Source organism: Ambystoma mexicanum, chromosome 6q (assembly GCF_040938575.1).
Source record: "Ambystoma mexicanum isolate Mex_15411 chromosome 6q, UKY_AmexF1_1, whole genome shotgun sequence".
NCBI lineage: Eukaryota > Metazoa > Chordata > Amphibia > Caudata > Ambystomatidae > Ambystoma > Ambystoma mexicanum.
Window position 1 is genome coordinate 2,985,889 of NC_090937.1, and position 22,368 is coordinate 3,008,256.

General features: G+C 49.4%; 1 protein-coding gene across 2 annotated transcripts in view; it reads left to right on the plus strand.

Moving 5' to 3' along the window:
• Window positions 1–22,368, plus strand: part of TSTD2 (thiosulfate sulfurtransferase like domain containing 2) — a 784,131-nt gene that overhangs the window by 528,683 nt on the left and 233,080 nt on the right. For both annotated transcript variants that reach the window (XM_069630360.1, XM_069630361.1), the window contains exon 6: window positions 7,572–7,690. In XM_069630360.1, coding sequence (XP_069486461.1) covers window positions 7,572–7,690 — 119 coding nt within the window. The remainder of the gene's footprint in view (window positions 1–7,571; window positions 7,691–22,368) is intronic.

Below are 22,368 nucleotides of genomic sequence, written 5' to 3' on the forward strand. Positions count from 1 at the left end.
GAAACATTCAGATTACAGAGGACCACACTGCCTACTGCAGAGGATTTCACCTCTGAGGAAAGAAGGCTGAAGGAACTACAGGAGTCACTACATGAGGCAAGTGGGCTGGACACTTCCCCAGAAGTGCACTTTGTTAAGCCATACCCAGGGGAAAATGCCGAAACACCATATAGAACCCTGATGGCAAGAATAATTGAGTTTATGGGTTGGTCTACGCCTTCACCTGTTTTCCAACAGGATGACCTAACAGATATTTTGGACAAAGGCCCACAGGAAGACCCGGTGGTCCCCTTCCATGCAGCCTTACAAAGAAAAATTGCATCTAATTGGGAAACTCCCGAAGTTATCCCTGCAGTCAATAAAAGATTATCAACCAAGTATGGGGAAGCGGCTGCTGACCCTGAATACCTGTCAATACACCCGATCCCAGAGAGCCTGGTGGTTCAAGCGGCAACTTCATCCAGCAGTAGGACCGCTTACCCTACTGTCCCACAGGATAGAGATGACAAGAGGTACGACTCTATGGCAAAGAAAGTCTTCTCTGCCTGTGGTATGGCGTTGAAGTCCATCAACGCCACCTGTACGCTCGCCAGGTTCAGTCACACACTATGGGAGTGTGCTTCATCAGCGGCTGACTGCATACCCGAAGGAGAGGAAAAAGAAGCCTTCCTTAACATTATTAAAGATGGCAAAGATGCCATGTGCGAATCACTTCAAAATGGCATCGATTCCGCTGACAGTATCAGCAGGGCCATGGCGGCAAGTACAACAATCCGCAGGCATGCGTGGTTGCGAAAGTAGGGCTTTGCCCCTAATGTACAGGCCAGACTTTTGAATATGCCCTTTGACGGCTCTTCATTATTCGGTAAAAAGGCTGATGACAGTCTGGAAAAGTTACAGACTTCTAAAGCAGCAGCAAAATCTTTAGGAGCTGCTATCCGCCAAACTCCTTTTCGACCCTCAGGAACCTCTGGGAGAGGAAAGTCCTTTCGCTATTATTCCGCATTTGGGAAAGGCAGAGGACAGCCGGCTCAAAGAGGCCAAAGGAGATCCACCCGAGGTGGATGGGTCAAAAGTACTAAGACCGCAGCAGCAGCAGGTGCCTCTTTACCCTCGGCATCTGCATCAGCCGCCCCCAAACCACTCTGAGGCCTTCCCACACAATACACGTGTAGGGGGCAGGTTAACTCACCATCTGACGGAATGGCAGGCTATAACGTCAGATGCTTGGTCATTGGAGACAGTTGCCCAAGGTTACTGCCTACCCTTTCTACACATCCCTCAGTCATCCACCGGGGAACAGCTCTCTAAAAGTTCCAGATCAGCTCCTGTTGCAGGAAATTATAGACCTGCTAGAGAAAGGTGCCATAGAACCGGTACCTGTAGAGGACAGGAACGAGGGCTGGTACTCCCCCCCCCTACTTTCTCATACCAAAGAACGATGGAGGACTGAGACCCATCCTGGACTTACGAGAATTGAACAAGTTCCTCAGGAAGGACAAGTTCAAGATGGTAACTCTCTCTCAGATCCTTCCGGCCCTCCAACTCCAGGATTGGCTGGTATCTCTGGACCTCCAGGATGCTTATTTCCATGTGCCAATCCATCTCAAACACAGGAAATACCTGAGGTTCGCAATTGGCGACTCTCCTTATCAATTTTGAGTTCTGCCATTTGGGCTGACCTCCGCCCCGAGGGTCTTCACCAAGCTGATGTTGGTAGTGGCGGCGAGTCTAAGGGGGGAAGGGATCCACGTCTACCCCTACCTGGACGATTGGCTGATCAGGGGGGTATCTTCGGAACAGGCCCAGGCCCAGCTAGGTTATGTCTGCCACGTCCTTCACAGACTGGGCTTCTCCCTCAATTTAAAGAGGTCACAGATGATACCATCACAGAGACTCCAGTTCATTGGAGCGGTCCTGGACACTTCCCTGGGAAAAGCCTTGCCACCAGAGGTGAGGGCTCAAGATATTCTGCCGATGGTCACCAAGTTTCAGAATGCCCAATGTCTCCCAGCCTTCGACTTTTTGAGGTTGCTAGGCCTCATGGCATCCTGCATCTTCCTTGTGCCAGAGGCTCGCCTGAGAATGAGATCTCTTCAGTGGGCACGGAGAAGTCAGTGGTCACAATTCTCAGGGAGAATGACAGATCTCCTCCGGATTCCGGACAAGGTAGCCCGCGACCTTCAATGGTGGGCCTATCCAGAGAACATCTTGAAAGGAGAACTGTTTTGGCAACCATGGCCGGAGATAACAGTAGTCACAGACGCCTCGCTCACGGGGTGGGGAGCCCATGCCAACGACTTTCCTGCCATCAGTACAGGGGAGAAATGTCCTGATAATGATGGACAACACGGTGGCCATGCACTACCTAAACAAAAGAGGAGGCGTAGGATCACTGCCACTGTGCAGAGAGGCAATGCAGCTCTGGTTTTGGGCAATTCGGGAAGGAATCTCTCTATCGGCAGTCCACCTAGCCGGAGAGAAGAACTTGACAGCGGACGCTCTGAGCAGGCAGAGCACAGTCTCCCACGAGTGGGAGCTAGCTCAGGAAGTCCTTCAAGAGATCTTTGCCCTTTGGGGAACCCCTCAGGTGGATCTGTTCGCCACAAGCACCAACAGGAAGTGCGATATGTTTTGTTCAAGTGAATTTCCCCCGAGAGGAGCTCTAGGAGATGCGTTCGTAGTGGACTGGGAGTTTCCACTCCTTTACGCTTTCCCACCAGTCCCTGTTATTCCTCAAATGATCAAGAGGTTGAGAAGATTCTGGAAAACCATGATCCTAATTGCCCCGGTTTGGGCCAGGAGAACGTGGTACCCAGATCTTCTAGATATGTCCATCTGTCCTCCAATCCGTCTTCCACTCAAAGAGAATCTTCTCTCGCAGAAGGGAGGACAGATTCTCCATCCAGACACCAGAACCCTCAACCTTCACGCTTGGCTTCTGAAAGGTTGAGGTACAAGGATTGGGATCTCCCTGATGACGTCATGGAGGTGTTGCTTTCGGCCAGAAGACCAGCAGCAAAGTCTTTATACCGCTGCCTTTGGAACAAGTTTTGCAGCTGGTGTAGGGTACCCAGACCTTCTAGATATGTCCATCTGTCCTCCAATCCGTCTTCCACTCAAAGAGAATCTTCTCTCGCAGAAGGGAGGACAGATTCTCCATCCAGACACCAGAACCCTCAACCTTCACGCTTGGCTTCTGAAAGGTTGAGGTACAAGGATTGGGATCTCCCTGATGACGTCATTGAGGTGTTGCTTTCGGCCAGAAGACCAGCAACAAAGTCTTTATAGCGCTGCCTTTGGAACAAGTTTTGCAGCTGGTGTAGGGAAGAGAATATCAACCCTTTTTCATGTGGTATACAAACGGTGTTATCGTTTCTACTCTACTTGGCAAACTCAGGCCTTCAAGTTGGCACTGTAAAAGGCTATCTCGCAGCGCTTTCTATCTTCAAGCGCACTGCGGAGGAACCATCGTATTTCAAAATTCCTCTAGTGGTACAATTTCTCAAGGGTCTAACTAATGTTTACCCTCCAAAACCATTCCAGGTTCGCTTATGGGACTTAAATTTAGTCTTAAACTTCTTAATGGGCACTTCATTCGAACCACTTCACTCTTGCGCGCTGAGATTTCTCACGCTTAAAACTGTCCTATTGGTAGCACTAACATCTGCTAGGAGGGTGAGTGAGCTACAAGCTCTCTCCTGTAAACTCCCACATACAATCTTCCACAAGGACAAAGTTGTCCTACAGGTGAAGCCTAATTTCCTCCCAAAGGTGGTTTCTGAATTTCATATTACTCAGAAAATTACCTTGCCTTCATTCTACCCTCCTCCCCATCCAGGGAAAGAGGAGGAAAGGCTACATAGGCTGGACCCTAGGCGAGCTCTCAGCTTTTACATCAGCAGAATGGCTAGGATCAGGCAAGCAGACCAACTGTTTGTAGGATACTCAGGTCACAAGTTGGGACTACCCATAACAAAACAAACCATCTCCAGGTGGATTATTTTGGCCATGCTGGAATGTTATAGACTAGCAGGGAAAGAGCCACCCCAAAATCTCAGGGCTCATTCAACCAGGGGTATCGCAGCCTCTTCGGCTCTCCAGTGAGGGGTACCGGTCCGGGACATATGTGCGGCTGCCACATGGTCGTCCGCACATACATTCACAAAATTTTACAATCTGGATTCCTCCACTGCTGAAGAGACCAGATTTGGCAAGGCCGTATTACATTCGGTCCATCCCTAAAGGGATACATAACACTATCACTCCCACCTCCAATTACATGCGACTGCTATGGGAGTCTATCAAAGATGAGGAATACGTCGGAGGACACAATCCCTTCGAAGAACAAGTTACTTCTTACCTGGTAACGTTCTTTCGACGGGATGTTCCTCCGACGTATTCCTTATCGCCCCTCCCATCCATCCCCACAGTGATGCTTCCCTTGTGGTTGCAGCTTACGCTCCTTCAAGGTCACTTACCAATTCAGGCATGACTTTTCTTATGCTACAAAACGGAACTGAGCAACAGACGCAGCGCATGGCTATTTATGGGCATGGTGACGTCGGTGCCGATACGGTGGCCGTCGAGGGACATCGACTCGGCGGACGTCGACGCGCAGCGCCCTCTACAGAAAAAATTTCCGAGGCCAGCAAGCTGGAAACGTATTATCAAAGATAAGGAATACGTCGGAGGAACATCCCGTCGAAAGAACGTTACCAGGTAAGAAGTAACTTGTTCTTCTAGATTGTGCCCACCATATGTTGGTCCCCGCAGTCAGATATAAGCAGTTTTTCAAAGGGTACCAGGGGTCTAGTTGCCGCTTCCTTAATACCCAGTGCCTTAATTGTGCATAGTGGAATCTCCCCCTCCCCCCCCCCCCCCGTCACCTTGAAATCTATTTTACACTGATTAAAGGATTTAATCTCACCTTCCTCAGACATATCCCGTAGTTTGACATCCTCCATTTATGTGCCACGATTTTAAAAGGACAGTGCATTTTTCACTTTTGTACATTTGGAGCACACATTGGTACTTTAGAGGCCAAAAAGATACATTTTGATGTAAAAACAAACCACATTTAGAAAATCTATTTAGGAAGGGCTTGCTTTTAACGGAGCATGGTGCTGTGCCTTTCATAGGAATCAAAGAATGAAAGAATGATTACTGCTTAAACAATTATAATTACATTTGTATTCTTAAATGTATTCATAGAAGAATCCAGACTTACTACAGTGTATGCCTCACCCCAAACCGAATTAATAGTAAAAAGGCCCTAAAATGTGTATGATTGCAAGATAGAGAGGTGCATCCCGCTTTGAGGGGCTTCTTGCTATGCAGCAGAAAAGGTCAGTATTGTTGGTTGGAGAATATACTTCCAACTGAAATGGTGAGTACCTAAATGCCTACTTCTGGTAGAGGACTTCCATTGCTGGGGCAGGTCCAACACGATAATAGAAGAGACACAGCTTACCTTCTGTTGTATTGGTGTGTAGGAGGGATCCCTTCAACATTTTAGGGTAAGACTGTGTGGCTGCTTGTATGTCTACATGTGAAATGTGTGACTGTTTTTAATCCCCATTTTTATGGAATTGTGACACCAAATTGATGCCAAAGGGATGGGTGAATGGCTTTCCCCCCGCATTCCAAAGAGCATAACTAGAGTCTTGGTATGATCTGGTTTGGAGGAGATGTATAATTTCTTCTTATGGTGAGTAGCAGTTGGTTTGGGTGCGACTTTGGGATGCATAGTTACCCAAGAACAGAGCGGAGAATAAAAAAAAGGACTGTTGGTGTGTGCCGTGGGTTGCATTGTGAGTCTGGTACAAATGAAGGTTGAATGTTAAAGTACAGTGGTACTTGTGTGACTTTGTGAAGGTACAGGCAGACAAGCAGAAGCACTCACAGTTTAGGGGAGTGGAGGGGTAGCCTTAACTGTACATCTCCTACCTCACTCCAGGAGAAGTCCTGCATGGTACTCGCTCACCTGAAAGGTTGAAATGGGGATTTTTGATCTTCTTTGAGAACCAGGATGGAGGAGATCTTGGATATTCTGGTGTGGCAGTGTGGTAACTGCAAATCACAGCGGGCATGATTGGCTTCATGTGAGACACATCCTGGGGAGCAGCACAGAAGGGACATCATGTTGTGGCACGTTCCTGGATCATTCAGTGGAATACTGCCAATGGCGTAAGCGCTCTTAGTCAGATTCTAGTAGTATGTAGCTAGCTAAGATTAAGAAGCTAGGTAGGAGTCCTATTTTCCTTTTTAGCAAGTGCAGGCTTTTAGCATTGTTTAGCCAGACACAATTAATGAAAGAAGCATACAATAAAGTCAGGCACAGGTGTGATATCAGCACCAGCTATGAAGATACCATAGAGATTGGCTCATTGCACTGGCCAGTGGGTTTAGGAAGTAGAATCTCTAGAAAACAGCAGGTTGGGAAGACTGTGACTAATAGTTTGGATGCACTTAATTCCACCCCACCCCAAAGGAAATGTTTCCATTAGAGGTGGGGCTGGTTGGTATGAAAGGTTTATTCGTAAAGTTAGGTTGCAAAACCTTTCTTTTACCAGTCCAGCAAAGCTATTGTTGAGCCCACCTTACAGACTGTTTTTTTTTAATATTTGGTCACTTTAAGAAATGTCCCATGTACTGATTACTTTGTTAATGGCTTTGTTGTTTGGATTAATGGGGTACACAGCCAGTATACATATATTAGAGGCCCTGCCTATCCTATATGTTGTGCCACATTTTAAAGGGAAATCGCACCACGTGGAACACATACAACCCTCACGGTCATCTGTGTATTGTCCAACAGAGGATTAACACAGGTTATGCTTGCCGTAGGGAAATAAGGGTAGAGTACCAAGACTGGGGGCCTCATTACAACTCAGGCGGTAAGGGTTTTACGGCGGCGTAAACAGCGCCGACCCTTACCGTCTGAGTACGAGGTCCCTTAGCGCCATGGCGGACTTAACACCTGCTTTTAGCAGGTGTTAAAATCCATGGCGCTAAGGGACCATGGAGTTAATTACGCCACCGTAATTTACGGTGGCGTAATTAACGCCTTCCCCACTCCCATTATGCCCTATGGGGCAAAATGGGAATGGGGAAGGGTAAATGGGAAAATGGGGATTTACCGCCCCGCCAAGGTTGGAATGGGGCGGTAAATCCGCCAACCACCATGGCGTAAACATAGTTTACGCCATGGTGGTAAAGTCACGGCCCAGGCGGTAACTTACCGCCTGGGTCGTAATGAGGCCCTGGGTGCGTTAAGGGTTAAGGTATGTTCTACCAAGAGCACTGTGGTAAAATACAGGCCCATTGTAAAGGCACATTTATATTGTGTGTGATATAGTTTACTAACAAAGGGAGTAACCTGGTCTCCCTGTTATTTCTTACACGTCAAAGTTATGTGCTCAAAATTTGCGCAGATGTAACCACACCGTTTGTTGTGCAGAATGTGTCTGATACAATGTTTTAAGTCTTTCTCGTACAAAACGAGGACAATCCTATTGAGCAATATGCGAGAGTATAATTGCTTCCACAATTTATCTCTATTGATTCAGGAGTTCATCTGTCACCCGAAGAGTTCCATAGTAAAGTTAGAGAACATATATCCAGGGCTAATGAAGCAGAAAATGACACAATTCTTTTGGACTGCAGGAACTTCTATGAGAGCCGAATAGTGAGTGTTGCATATTTTTCTTTTCTTGGTTCTTGAACATGTACAGACTGTTTGTCAAGATGCATATTTAAGGAGATAATGCAGTTTTATACATTGTGGTGTTCATCTCTTTAGAAAATGTATATTTCATGGCTTTATTTTGTATCAATGCTTGTAAGGGTCGTTAGTGCTTACCAATTTTTGGTTTAATTCTCAAATGAACTAAATGTGATAAATGTAGCATCCTTCTTTCACAGTTTTCTAATGTTTCCAGAATTTCCTCAGAGGAAATTATTGGCTTAAATCATTTCTGCAGGGCAGATGCTCTTAAATGTGTCTAGGTATGGTGTATGGCTATAGAGGGTGTGAGACAGAATTACAACCCTGGCACTGAGTTGAATATGACAAGAACTAACAGAAAGTGCCCACACTCTCTGGGACACTCATCTCCCTCACACCGTTTGCTGCTGGGTACTAGTCAATTCATTCTTCAATAATGAATGATGAATTTTAATTAAAGACCCACCCAACCAGGAATATTAGTTTTACCAAAACATTTCAATTAGATTAAATATAAATGATCACTTCCACTCTGTATCGTCATAGGGAAATGTATGCATTATTTTCTTCTTTTTTGTTACAAATTAGAGGGCAAAAACATAACAAAATACTTGTTTCACGTTTCTCAAATGACAGTAAGATGGTTTTTGTCAGCTCTATGCGTTTCGGGTAAACCCCCCTTCCGCAGGAGCAATCAATCTTCCTTTGAAACTTTCTTCGTTGACAGTATCTACAATCTAAGCATATGTAAGTTAATTTTATTAAGTTCAAGTATCACGATTCTTAATGCACTGAGTTTTCAAATTTGTAACAGCTATATTCTTAAACATCTGTCATGATTCAATAAGGGCTCCTTCACCTGGTGAGGGTCTTGTACTATCAGTCCAAGCTGTGTATGTAAAATGTTTCAACGGAGGAGACTCAAGGTGGATCCTTAGGACTAGGAAACCTGCTTCTATAATTGACCCCACCAACCCTGTTTAAACCTCCAATCAGTGCGTCTCCCAGCCATCACCTAAATGGAACGTAGCTTGGAGACAAAGATTTTCCTAGTAGTATCCTATGTATGCATCATTTTAGAAGTACTTGTGGCCCCTTCTCTTATCTTTGGATTAAGTTCCCAATGGAATAGTTGGAAGTATCAGAAACCACTGTTGTTCATTCATAAAGTAATCATCTTTACATTGAAAGAATTATTTGATCCCTCCCTGATGAATAAATTACCCAATTCAGTGCAACCCCCCTACATCGGTTTGTCAAATCCTTTTAACATTACTGCTGATGTGTATTCACTATTACCTTGAATGGGTTTGTATGGGGGAAGGGAAAGTGACATGACCTTTAAGATTTCCAGTTGAATCCCACACTTCCTGAGTATCTTGCGTAATTTCATTTTTTGCATAGGTTTGGAGATCAATGAAACTTTGGGAGCCATAGTTGTCACCAAATATAGGTCTGAGCTATTGATTACTACGTATTAAGCTTCTTTGAGGCTATTCCTCAATTATGTTTGTATATGTTTGGGCCCACCAAGCCACCCTGAGCTTTCAATGCAAAAATTACTTTCTGCTGTAACCTGGCTTCTTACCTCCCTGTTTAACCTTCATAATTTTCCCTTGCATTGGTTGGAGTAGTTTGTTCGGCTGAGAAATCGGGACTGACAAAGTAATATAGCAGTCTCAGTAAAATATTCATCTTTATTACTGAATGCCTACTCAGAAAAGAGAGTTGCGTTGTTTTCATCTATTCAGATATTTTAACCATCTCAAACAAACCAGAATAGTTTACCAATTGGACATCAGAAATCTTAGATGTAAATCTAATTCCCAAATATGTAATTGCTTTTTTGGCCCAATATAAAGGATTATGGGTTTTATTCTACCGTTAAGATCGCAAGGCATTGGAAGATTCAGGCCCACTGATTTATCAATGTTGACTTGAAATCCTGATACTATTCCAAACTGTTAGATGTCCCTCATCACCTCCAGTAGACAATGTAATGGCTGAGGCAAAGATAAAACACATCACCGACAAACAGATTTAGCTCATGAGACCCCCACCCCTGTTCAAATCACTTAATAATATCATTCAGCTGTATCTGCTCTGCAAATAGTCTCATAGTTAATGCGAAAAGAAAGCGACAAGGGGAATCTGACATATTGCTCCTTTTTAGTCTGAAAGCCTGCATGTTCGATCCATTCACTCGAAGCCTCACTTTTGGATTCAAGTAATTACCATGTTTCTAAATAAAGAAACAAATCCAACTGTTTCTGCACCGCTCTTAGGAAGGTGCAGTCCACCTTCTCAAATGCCTTTTCCCCATGTTGTGCCACAAGAAAGGATGAACTGGAGCTCTCTTGCTTTGTCTTTCTGCAATAGAATACACTGCTTATTGTCACTTGTGCTTCTTTCTAAAATAAAGCCTGATTGGACAGGATCTATCAGCTCCGGTCAGATTTGTTCCAATCCTATAGTAAGAATTTGGGTGAACATTTTAATGTTCATATTTAGCAACGAAATGGGTCTGTATGAAGCACATTAAGTAGGAGCCTTTCCTGTTTTGGAACAATAGTTATTTGTGCTTCCCTCATGGTTTGTGAATCCCCTGACCCCCCACTCTAATCTGTAATGGAGTTAATATGGAAAGCGGTTCAGATACCTGTATGGCAAATGTCTTCTAAAAAGTGTCTGTCAACCCATCTGGGCCTGTGCTCTTAAATATCCGTAATTTCTTAATGGCCATCAATATTTCATTGATTCTATGGTATTTGGCTGTATTTATGTAATCAAATACAAACTGGTCGCTTATTTAATTTTTGTACCCACATTTTATTACTGCAAAATGCAGGGGTAGAACCCCACCAACACACTCTCTTATCCTTCTCAGTCTTGATGGAGACATCAATCCCTCCACTCTGAGATTCAGATAGGAGTGGCAGCAGGAGTACTCCTTTTTGAATACTGGATTCCCTGGATCGGAATTGTAAAGGTTTCAATAATAAAACCAGAAGGCTTTAATTGTATGTGTTCTGTCTGCATCTATAGCCCCCCCCCCATTACCTGGTATAAATTGTACATGAGCTTTGCTCTCAGGATTCTTTATCCTATTTGCTAGGAGTTTCATTGCTTTGTCACCCTATTCGTAAAATGTCTCTCTACTTATGAGTAATGCCTTTTCTGTTTTGTTCATTCATAGAGTAGTTAATTGCCCTTTTACCAAGAGTAATCGCCTGTCAAACTGCCTATTTAGGTTAGATATATATTGTTTGTACAGATTATCTAATTCTTTCAAGATCTTATCTTCTGTTAACGAATACGCATCCAAGAAGTCGCTACTGAGATTAGGTTACTTCTAGCAACTCCCTTTACAGTATCCTGGTGATTAGCGAAGGTCGTCTTTCTCCAGCATGGGGTCTGGCATGGATTCACATGCTCATGAATATTCCCCGTCGTCAGGCTGGGAATCCTCAGTAAAGAAAAAATCAGTATCAGTTTCGTTTCTGATCTGTCTTTCTTAGTAGTAACCAATCACTGATCTCTGGGTCATAATGCCCCTAGCCAATGACTGCCCTCTCCTTAAGCCCCGCCTCTGGCACCCACCCTCAGATTTTTACCGCACGCTCAAGTGTTGGGAGTCCTCGTGTTTAGCTCTCGAGTTTTTTTTTTTTTACTGCTTTTTCACATTTTTTCAGGAGAATTTCTCATTTTTTCGGTTTAATCGAGCCTCAAGCTCCACTGTTTCGGAATTCTTCTACGCCCCTCAAGGGTGAAGTTTTCGTCGAGTTTACACTTCTTGGAGGATTCCGGAAGATCTGCGACCTACCTCAAGACATGGCCCAGGACAAAGGGAGCTCGACGCCCGGATCCAAGCTGTTCAGGAACTGCCCTGGATGCGGATTATATAACGTTTTCAAGGAGGACGAGCATTCGCAATGTCTCTACTGCCTCCATGGGGACAAGACGCAAATGGAGAAGGACTGTGCGTTCTGCAAGAACCTTTCGGAACGGACCAAACAAGATCGTCGTTCCCGCCTCGCCACCTGGCTGGAGAAGGGGCACAGCAAGTGAGAAGGTGAAGAAGTCTGAGCGGGCTTCTAACTCCTTTGAGGGCGCCCTGGCGATGGGGGCCCAACAGAAGGCCAAGCACCGCGAGTCCGCGGGCTCCGGGAGCGCCGAAAGGTTGGGCTCTTCGGTTGCCAAGCAGGGCGCTACTTCCCCGGCACGTTCGACCACGAGCCAGCGCTCTGGGTCGGGGAAGAGGAAGTCCGAGAACCCAGGTAGGCCGCTGGAGCGCACCCGGTCGATCTCGAAGGGGGAGCGAGGCGTTGATCCTCCCCCCAAGGCGAAGGCCCAGGACGCACCTAAGGTGGTGAGGGCCTTGATCCACCCGGCTAAGGCCTCTACCGAAGTGGTCTCTGCGACCTCAGCGGAGCCGGCTGAGACTACGCCAATGGAAATGGCCTCTGGGCCCAGAGTATCCCTGCCAACATGGAGGGAATTCTCTTTCCAGCCCATCGCTAAGACCCCCGTGAAGCCCCCGACTGAAAAAAGGGGGGGGGGGGCGGTGGCCGTTACAGACACGGAATCAGCCTCTGAGGAGGAACTGGTGGAGACAGAGAGGGGCCTCAACGAAAGGTCCATAGGCCTCAACGAGAGGCTCATAAACCTTAATGAGAGGTTCAAGAAGGTTCGATCCCAGGGGATGGTCCCTACTGACGTGATCGATGAGCGCGACGAGGACGACGAACAGGGCCCACGGGAACGGCCATCCCGTCCGTCGCAGCCATTGCCCGAGCCCCAGGATAGCTCGGTGGCCATTTTGTTGGCAATCCAATCCTTATGTACCGAGATAAGGATGAGATTACCACGCACCCCGACGGAGGAGCCAGAACCAGGCCCGTCGGGAAGCCCTCCGAACAACCGGAGGAGAGTCCACCCTGCCCTGCCCCGCCCTTCGTGCCTGCAAGACCGGCGGACCACTCATCCCCCTCGCCGGGAGAGGATATGGCGACGGATACGGGGACTGACGACGACGGCGGCGTTGACACAGCGGACATCCCGTCGTCGCCTCCCCCGCGGCGTAGGCAGCCGACGAGGTTGGCTCTTTCCAGGCCATGATAACCAGGGCATCCGAGCTCTTCCAGCTCTGCCCTGAAGAACAGAAAAAGGAGGGGTTTCTGTACCAGCGACGAGAGGCTAAGAGGAAGACGGTCCTCGCGGTACCTTTACTCGACGACATCTGGGACGAGGGGCTTGCTGTCCTCAAGAACCCTGCCACGACACCCGCCAAGAGGGACAGGTACGAGAAGAAGTAGCGAGTCCCCGATGCCGCCCCCTTGTGCCTCAGGAACCAGCCCACGCCGGACTCGGTCCTCTTGGCAGCAGCTAAGAAGAAGGCAGCGGACGCGGCGGCTTCAACTTCCACCTCCCTGCCGGACAGCGAGGGTAAGAAGTTGGACTCTATGGGACGACGAGTCGTCTCGTCGGCGGCAACGACGATTAAGGCGGCCAATGCCTTAGCGATCGTGGCCCGCTACAACAGGTAGCTCTGGTTCAAGATAGCTCCACTGCTAGATTTCCTGCCGGATGACAAAAGGGCGGAGGCCCTAGAGATTCTTCAGGAGGGCGAGGTGGCGTCGGATCACGCCATTACGGTGGCAACGGACATTGCCGATACCGGATTTCGCCAAATGGGCAACGGAGTTTGCCTCCGACGACGAGGATGGCTCAAGACGACAGACTTTCGCCAGGACGTCCAGACCAGAGTGTTGGACATGCCGTTCGACGGCAACAACCTCTTTGGTAAGGCAGTGGATGAGTCTCTTCAGGCCATCAAGACTGACTCGGAGACGGCCCGGGCCCTTGGGGTGCTTCAGCAGCGACGGCCCTTTCGGAGCTCTGGAGGCAGACAGGGTGCCTCCAAAGGATCCAGTGGTGGCTCCTCCACCTACCGCCAGGCGGCTCGCTTCTCTTCCCAGGAGGCCTACAGAGGTTGCGGCAAGGTTACCGCCGTTGTCACCAAGGAGGCCAAGGCAAAGCAAGAATGACCCGGCTGTGTTGTCGGGCCCCCACCGAAGCTCCCCGGTGGGAGGCTGGCTGACGAAGTTCGTCGGCCTGTGGGAGTCCATATCCACCGACCGTTGGGTGTGGCCAGGAAGGACAATCAACTGTTGTTGGAGGTAAGGGCGATGCTCAAGAAAGGTGTCATCGAGCTCGTCCCCAGAAGGCTCCGGGGCTCCGGAGTGTACTCAAGGAACTTCCTCGTCAGGAAGAAGACAGGCAGTTGGCGCCCCATCCTGGACCTGCGCCGCTTAAACAAGTACATCAAGGCGCAGAAATTCAGGATGGTCACCCACCAGCACGTGCTGGGACAGCTGGAGGAAGGCGACTTCCTATCTTCTTTGGACCTGGAGGAAGCTTACTTCCACATCCCTATTCTAAAAAGGCACAGGAAGTTCCTCAGGTTTGTGGTTCAGGGACGCCACTACCAATTCAGGGCCCTACCGTTCGGATTAAAGTAGGCACCCAGGGTTTTCACCAAGTGCCTGGCACCAGTGGCGGCGCGGCTGCGTTTGTAGGGGATCCACGTTTACCCCTACCTGGACGACTGGCTAATCCGGGCAAGGACAAGGGAACTCACCGTCGAACACAAGTCGAGGACCGTCCGGTTGCTCACGGAGCTGGGGTTCGCCAACAACTACCCCAAATCCCACCTGGTTCCATCGCAGATAGCACTGTTTCTGGGAGCCAAGCTCGATACAGTGGGGCAATTGGCCTCCCCTTCAGAGGAGAGGACCAAGACCATCCTGGGAAAGGTGCAGCACCTGCTAGCCACGGATGTGGCCAGGGTGAGGTCCATCAAGTCCCTCCTCGGGATGTCATCATGCATCTACCTTGTACCCCTTTGCAGACTTCAGATGCGTCCGCTACAGGAGTTTCTCGACGCCTGCTGGCTTCAAGCGGGGGGCTGTTTCGAGGACAGGATCCCTCTCGACGAGGAGTTCCGTCGGGCGATCTTATGGTGGGGCATCCGTGCTCACCTCACGACAGGTACGGAATTTCAAATCCTGGCGTTTCAGGAGACGGTGACAACGGACGCCTCTCAGGAGGGTTGGGGGGCCCACACCGGAGACCTCCACGCAAGAGACCTTTGGCTCCCGGAGGAGAGGTCTCTCCACATCAACATTCTGGAGCTCCGAGCAGTGTTCTGGGCTCTCAAGTCGTTCCTTCCGTCCCTCAAGGGCAAAGTTGTGAGGATCTTCTCCGACAACACCACCACAATGTTCTATATACAGAAGCAATGAGGCACCAGATCCCCAGCCCTATCCAAGGAGGCCCAGGATCTGTGGCACTGGGCCGTCGCCCAGGGGATGTTTCTGGTTCCCTTCCACCTGGCAGGAATAAAAAACACCATTGCGGACTCACTCAGCAGGGAGCTGCGCTCGTGCCACGAGTGGCAACTGCGCCAGGACCAAGTGGATCGACTGTTCCAACGATGGGGCAAACCCCAGATCGACCTGTTCGCGATGGTGACGAACTCCAAGTGCCAGAGGTTCGCCAGCAGGGAGCATGGGCAATTCTTTCTCGTTCCCTTGGGACGGCCTGTTTCTATACGCGTTCCCTCCGTTGCCGTTGCTGCTCGCCTCATCAACCAGCTCAAGAAGTCCAGGTGCAGGATGATCCTCGTCGCACCGGCGTGGCCGAGGCAGATCTGGTTCCCGGACCTTCTGGACTTGTCAACGTCCCCACCAGTCAAGCTGCCGGCGGACGCGAATCTTCTCTCCAGGGAAGGAGGCGCCATTCTCCATCACGACCCACAGTCGCTGAACTTGCAGGCCTGGCTCCTGCAGCACTAGAGTTTGGAGGGTACGATATCCCGGCCGATTGCAGAGAGGTTCTTGCAAAGGCCAGGGCGTCCTCGACTCTCAAGTGTTACGGTCATAAGTGGAACAGGTTCTCTGTCTGGTGCCGTGCACAGAAGATTAACCCTCTGCGGATTACGGCCCCTCAAGTGCTGCCGTGCCTACTGTCGCTGGCCAAAGGTGGACTGGCTCACGCCTCCATAAAAATACATCTGGCTGCCATCTCCCGATACACCAGGACTACGGGACGGGCGTCCTTGTGGTCTCATCGCCTGGTAAAGGAATTCATGAAGGGACTTTTCCGATCATTCCCGCCGGTGAGGGCCTCTGCCCCGGCGTGGGAACTTAATGTGGTGCTGACCATGCTCATGGGAGCCCCATTCGAGCCTATGCATTCGGCCCCTTTGAAGTTCCTCTCATGGAAGACCGCGTTCCTCGTGGCCATCACCTCTGCACGACGAGTGGGAGAGATGCAGGCCCTATCTTGCAAGCCTCCATACTTGACTTTTCATGACACGAGGGTAGTGCTGAGGACGCATCCCTCCTTCATGCCCAAGGTGCCATCGGACTTCCACCTCAACGAGCCCTTGGTGCTTACCAGTTACCAGTATTCTTCCTGTCGCCTTCGACGCCGGCCGAGAGGACTTTGCACTTGCTGGATGTAGCTAGAGCACTCAAGTTCTACGTGGACCGCACGAAGAGTTTTCGGAAGACGTCACAACTGTTCGTGAACTTTGGGTCTGTGAATCAAGGGAAGGCTCTCTCGAAGACTTCAATTTCCAGATGGCTCTCCGGCTGCATCATGCATTGTCACCGGTTGGCAAACCGACCGCTGCCCGGCCGTCCGAGAGCCCATTCGACCAGAGCGATCGCTGCTACCACGGCGTTCCTGTCTGGTGTGCCCCTGCTGGACATCTGCAGGGCTGCTACGTAGAGGTCGACGCACACCTTCACAAGATTCTACTGCGTCGATCGGGACTCCAGGGGGGAGTCCAGGGTCGGCCAAGCAGTGCTGCGCAACCTGTTCGCTTAAGGTGAGCCTGGTGAGGAGGTAAGAGATGCTTAATGTTGAGTTGTTGTATTGCTTAATGTTGAGCTTATTGCCACCTCCCGTGGTTGTGCATGTGTATACTGCTATGTATTCTTTTATTCATGAGCATGTGAATCCATGCCAGACCCCATGCTGGAGAAGGAATAAATTACTTACCTGTAACTGTTGTTCTCCAGCATGGGTCTGGCATGGATTCACATGCGAACCCTCCCACCTACCCCTCTGCGGCTCTTCACTTGGTCATACTGCCACTTGGCGTGCTACCAAATCTGAGGATGGCTGCCAAAGGCAGGGCTTAGGGAGAGGGCAGTCATTGGCTAGGGGCAGTATGACCCAGAGATCAGTGATTGGTTACTACTAAGAAAGACAGATCAGAAACGAAACTGATACTGATTTTTTCTTTACCGAGGATTCCCAGCCTGACGACGGGGAATATTAATGAGCATGTGAATCCATGCCATACCCATGCTGGAGAACAACAGTTACAGTTAAGTAACTTGTTCCTTAGTGTAAGGTAGTCTGTAATCACTTCTTCTACTTTGACTCTTGCTGCCAGATCACAAAATACACTATTATCCACACTCCATAACCAGGCACTAATTTAATAGGATTATGGCCAGTAAAACGTCCATGGTTGTTGTGCACTCCTTTCATAATATGCAACAAATTAATTGCTACAACTACAAAATCTAATCTCAACAAGAATGAATGCACATGAGAACAGCAGGGAAATGTCTTGTCCGATGGATGCTTGTCTCTGTGAATCTACAAGACTTTAATTTGCTAAGGGTTCTTTAAGCTTCCCTAATGCCTCGCCAGCCCTCGCCCATACTTTGCAAAGACCTGTCTAGTGTCTGGTTTAGAACAAAGTTCATCCCTCGAGCCGAAATCATTTCTACTTCTGCTAATAACTATTGAACCGGCAGAAGATGTTCATGATTTTCTCTTGACCCTGGTTAGGGCCATAGAATGAAACATTGTGCATTTCTCACCCCAAACCTAACTCATCATGAAATATATCCTTTCCTTATCTTTTTGATTTCTTCTGCAGTAAAGGCAACCTTCGAATGGATTGTGTCCTCCAATGTATTCCACATCTTTCACATGTAATGTCCACAGCTGTACTGCTTCGGAATTTTTTTCGGCAGAGGGCGTCCTGCGTCACCTGATGTTATAAATAGGACGCACGGCACCCTTAGCCTCAGTTCCGTTTTTTCTGCAAACGTGATTGCATCGAGAACTCTGCACGCCTCGTGTGAATGTCTTCATCTTCTACCCCTCCGACTCCGTGGTCTGGGTTTAAGACATGCCGGGACTGTAAGTCCAAAATTTCGATTACGGACCCGCACCGCATCTGCTTGTGGTGTCTGGGCGAAAGTCATGATCCCGACGACTGCTCGAAGTGCCAGTCGTTCACTGCCAAGGCCTTGCGGGAGCGAGCGTAAGGGGAAGTTACAGGTAGGTCAGGTTTCTAAACCTCAAAAATCCCAAAAAGCTACAGGGACTCCCACCAACGATTCGAGGGGTGAATCTCCTCGTCGGAAGGAGTCTATCCTCATCTCGGCACTCCCGGATGAGGCGTCACCAGTTGCCTTCCCTGTCCTCGTCGGATGATGACTCCGCAAGGAAAGTGGCTTGTCCCACTAAATCCTCGACTCCTGAGGAATGGGACGCATTCAGGGAGCAAATGCTGGTGATTTTTCAATCCCATGGCACAGTTTGGTCCGCGCGTTCAGAAGAAGCCGGCAGGGAACAGTCTCAGGCCGATGCTTGCGCTCCTTCGTGCCCAGGCACTCGGCGCGATAAACATCAGGAACCGTTGAGGTCTAGTTCGGACAAGGCTCCGGTGGATCGCCAGAGACGTGCCAGATCCAGGTCTCGTTCTTCGTCCCCAGCGAAAACCGCAGACATCTGGAAAGGGCTCGAGGTCAGCATCGACACCGTCTGCGCCATGTCAGTCGAGTGCAGCTGTCGGAGCTTTGCCTTCGATCCAGCCCTCTGAGCCTTCAGCGCTGTTGTCGACGCCAAAGCCATCGTTGCCCTCAACGCCTTTGAGGCCATTTGGCCAGAATTTGCCGGTGGAGGCCCCTGGTACTGTGGATCCTCAGAGAAAGGCTTTATCCAAGACAGTGAGGCCTGTTGTGGACTCCAGGGCCGCTCCTGTCCCTAGGAAGGAGTTCTTTCATTCTCTGCATGATAATTATGAGGATGAGGAGAGGTCAGATATGGAGCTTGAGCCTGTGGAAACTCATGAGGCTCCTGACATGGTCTTTTCTGAAGACAGTCAGTTGGAGGAGTTGCGTCAGTCGTTACATTATGCCAGTAGCCTTGATACATCCCCTGAGGTGGAGTTTGGTAGGCCAGAGCCTGGGGCTCATGCTGAATCCTCCTATAGGAGGTTGATTTCGAGAGTTAGAGTATCTCGGATGGTCAGGTTCTCCGGTTGCATTCGATCAGGATGACCTGACCGATATTTTGGATCAGGGTCCGTCCACTGACCCAAGTGTTGCCTTTTCATTTGGCATTGCAAAAAAGGGTGGCGGTTGTTTGGCAGACCCCGCAGGCTCTTCTGGCAGTCAACAAGTAGTTAACTAAAAAATATAGCTCATCCAGTAGCGACCCCAGCTACCTACCCACTCAACCCACTCCTGAGAGTTTGGTGGTTCAGGCGGCTACGGCCACCTCGAGGCAGGCGGCGTACCCTACCATCCCTCCTGATAGGGATGACAAGCGCTTCGATGGTTGGGCACGCAAGGTATTTTCTGCTGGGAGTATGGCGCTGAAGTCGGCCAACTCCACTTGTGCCTTGGCAAGGTTTTCATACACACTGTGGAATTGTGTCTCTCGCGGCTGAGCATATCCCCGAGGAGGAAGAAAGGGATGGGTTCCTTGCTCTTGTGCAGGATGGCAAGGATGCCATGTGTGAATCCCTTCAGTCTGGGTTGGACACGGCTGATAGTTTTAGCCGGTCCATGGCTGCGAGCACCGTGATGAGCAGGTTTGCGTGGTTGCGGAAGTCGTGTTTTGCTCCGGATGTGCAGGCCCGTCTTCTGAACATGCCCCTTGATGGCTCTCATTTGTTTGGCAGCAAGGCTGGCAAGAGCCTTGAGAGGTTGCAGACCTCAAAAGTTGCTGCTAAATCTTTGGACGCAGCTGTGCATCAGCCTCTGCCTTTTCGTCCTTCAGGACAACAGTGGGGTTCCTTTCGTTACTACTCCTCTTATGGTAGAACGAGAGGAGCCGCTAATCAAAGTGGCCACCATAAAGGTACCCATGGTGTACAGAGAAATAGAGGTGCCAAAGCCGCTCAGGCAGCTGCCTCTTTGCTTTCAGGCGCTGCCACAGCCACTCCAAAACAGCTATGAGGCCATGTTCCATTGTTCGCTGGTTGGGGGCAGACTGTCTCAGCATCTCGAAGAATGGCGAGCTATTACTTCAGATGCGTGGGTTCTGGATACAGTTGCCCACGGCTACTGCCTTCCCTTCCTAAAGCGGCCTCATGACAATCCACCGGGGAATCTCTTTGAAGCTTCCAGATCCGCTCCTTGTTCAGGGAATCTTGACCCTGCTGGAGAAAGGCGCTATGGAACTAATGCCTGTGGTGGAGAGGAACAAGGGATGCTATTTTTTGATCCCAAAGAAAGACTGGGGACTGAGACCCATCTTGCACTTGTGTTGGTTGAACAAGTTCCTCAGGAAGGACAAGTTCAAGATGGTCACTCTTTCTCAGGTCCTTCAGACCCTTCGACTTCAGGATTGGTTGGTGTCTCTGGACCTACAGGATGCTTATTTTCATGTCCCGATTCATCCAAATCACAGAAAATACCTGAGGTTTGCGGCTGGCAACTCGCACTTTCAATTTCGGATCCTGCCATTCGGATTGACCTCCGCCCCAAGGGTCTTCACCAAGCTAATGGTGGTGGCGGCAGCGTATCTCAGGCGAGCGGGGGTTCACGTATACCCCTACCTGGACGACTGGTTGATCCGAGCACGTTCTCCTGAACAAGCTTTAGATCATCTCGGCCTCACCTGCTGCTCCCTTCACAAGCTGGGCTTCTCCCTCAATTTCAAGATGTCGGATATGACACCTTCCCAATAGCTCTAGTACATCGGGTCTGTGTTGGACACGTCCTTGGGGAAGGGCTCATCACATTATACAGATGGTCAACAAATTTAAACGTGCCCAGAGTGTTCCGGATGTCGATTCTTAAGTTTGCTTGGCCTTATGGCATCCTGCATTTTTCTGGTGCCAGACTGAGGATGAGATCCCTTCAATGGGTTCTCAAGATGCAGTGGTCGCAATTCTCAGGCAAGATATCGAATCCCGTTCAGATTCCTCTCTCGGTCTCGCAGGATCTTCTGTGGTGGGCCAGCGAAGGGAATCTGATGAAGGGGGAGCCGTTTTGGCAACCGTGGCCAGAGGTGACAGTGGTGACGGATGTTCCCCAAATGGGATGAGGAGCTCATGCCAGCGATCTGACTGCCAATGGTCGTTGGTCTCAGTCGGAGTCAAAACTCCACATCAACCTGTTGGAGCTGAGGGCCATCAGGGTGGCGGCAGAAGGCTATTCTGCCGTCTGCGCGGGGGAAGAGAGTCCTGATCATGACAGACAACACTGTGGCCATGCATTACCTCAACAAAAAAGGGGGGTAGGATCACTCCCGCCATGCAGAGAGGTGATGCAGCTCTGGTTCTGGATGATACAGCAAGGAATATCACTCTCGGCAGTCCATCTCGCCGGAGAGGAGAATGCGGCGGCGGATGCTCTGAACAGGCAGAGCACGGTCTCCGACGAGTGGGAGTTGGCTCAGGCAGTCCTTCTGGAGAGCTTCGCCCTTTGGGGAGCCCCTCAAGTGGATCTGTTCGCGACAGGTGTCAACCGGAAGTGCGAGAGATTTTGCTTAAGGGAATTTCCTCTGAGAGGAGCCTTGGGGGACGCATTTGTCGTGGATTGGTCATTCCCACTTCTGTACGTGTTTCCTCCGGTGCCCGTCATTCCTCAGGTGTTAAGGAGGTTGTGGAGGTTCAGATCACCCATGATCCTCATTGCTCCAGATTGGGCCAGGAGATCGTGGTACCTGGACCTTCTAGAAATGTCCATCTGTCCTCTACGCCGTCTTCCCCACAGAGGATCTTCTCTCGCGTGAGGGAGGTCGGGGGTTCTCCATCCATAGGTCAAGACTCTCAACCTTCAAGCTTGGTTTCTGATAGGTTGAGATAGAAGTTTGGGACCTCCCTGATGAGGTTTTGGAGGTGTTGCTTTCCGCCAGGCGGCCACCAACCAAATCCCTGTACCTTTGTTGTTGGCGTAAGTTTTGCGACTGGTGCAGAGGACACAATGTAGATCCTTTTCAGTGTTCCATTCCGATGGTTCTTTCTTTCTTGCTTTCTTTGGCCCACAGGGGTCTTCAAGTGGGTACCTTTAAAGGTTAGCTGGCAGCGCTGTCTATTTTGAAGCGCTCGTCTGAAAAAAGTTCTTATTTTAAGATTCTTTGATTTCCCCATTTCTAAAAGGGCTCACGAATGTGTTCCCGCCGTCCCCGTTTCAGGTGCCGGTTTGGGATCTGAATTTGGTCTTGAAATTTTTGATGGGTGCTCTGTTTGAACCACTGCACTCTTGGCCTTTGAGACTGTTGTCTTTCAAGACGGTTTTCTTGGTTGCAGTTACATCTGCTCGCAGAGTGAGTGAATTGCAGGCACTTTCGTCTAAGCCACCTTTTACTGT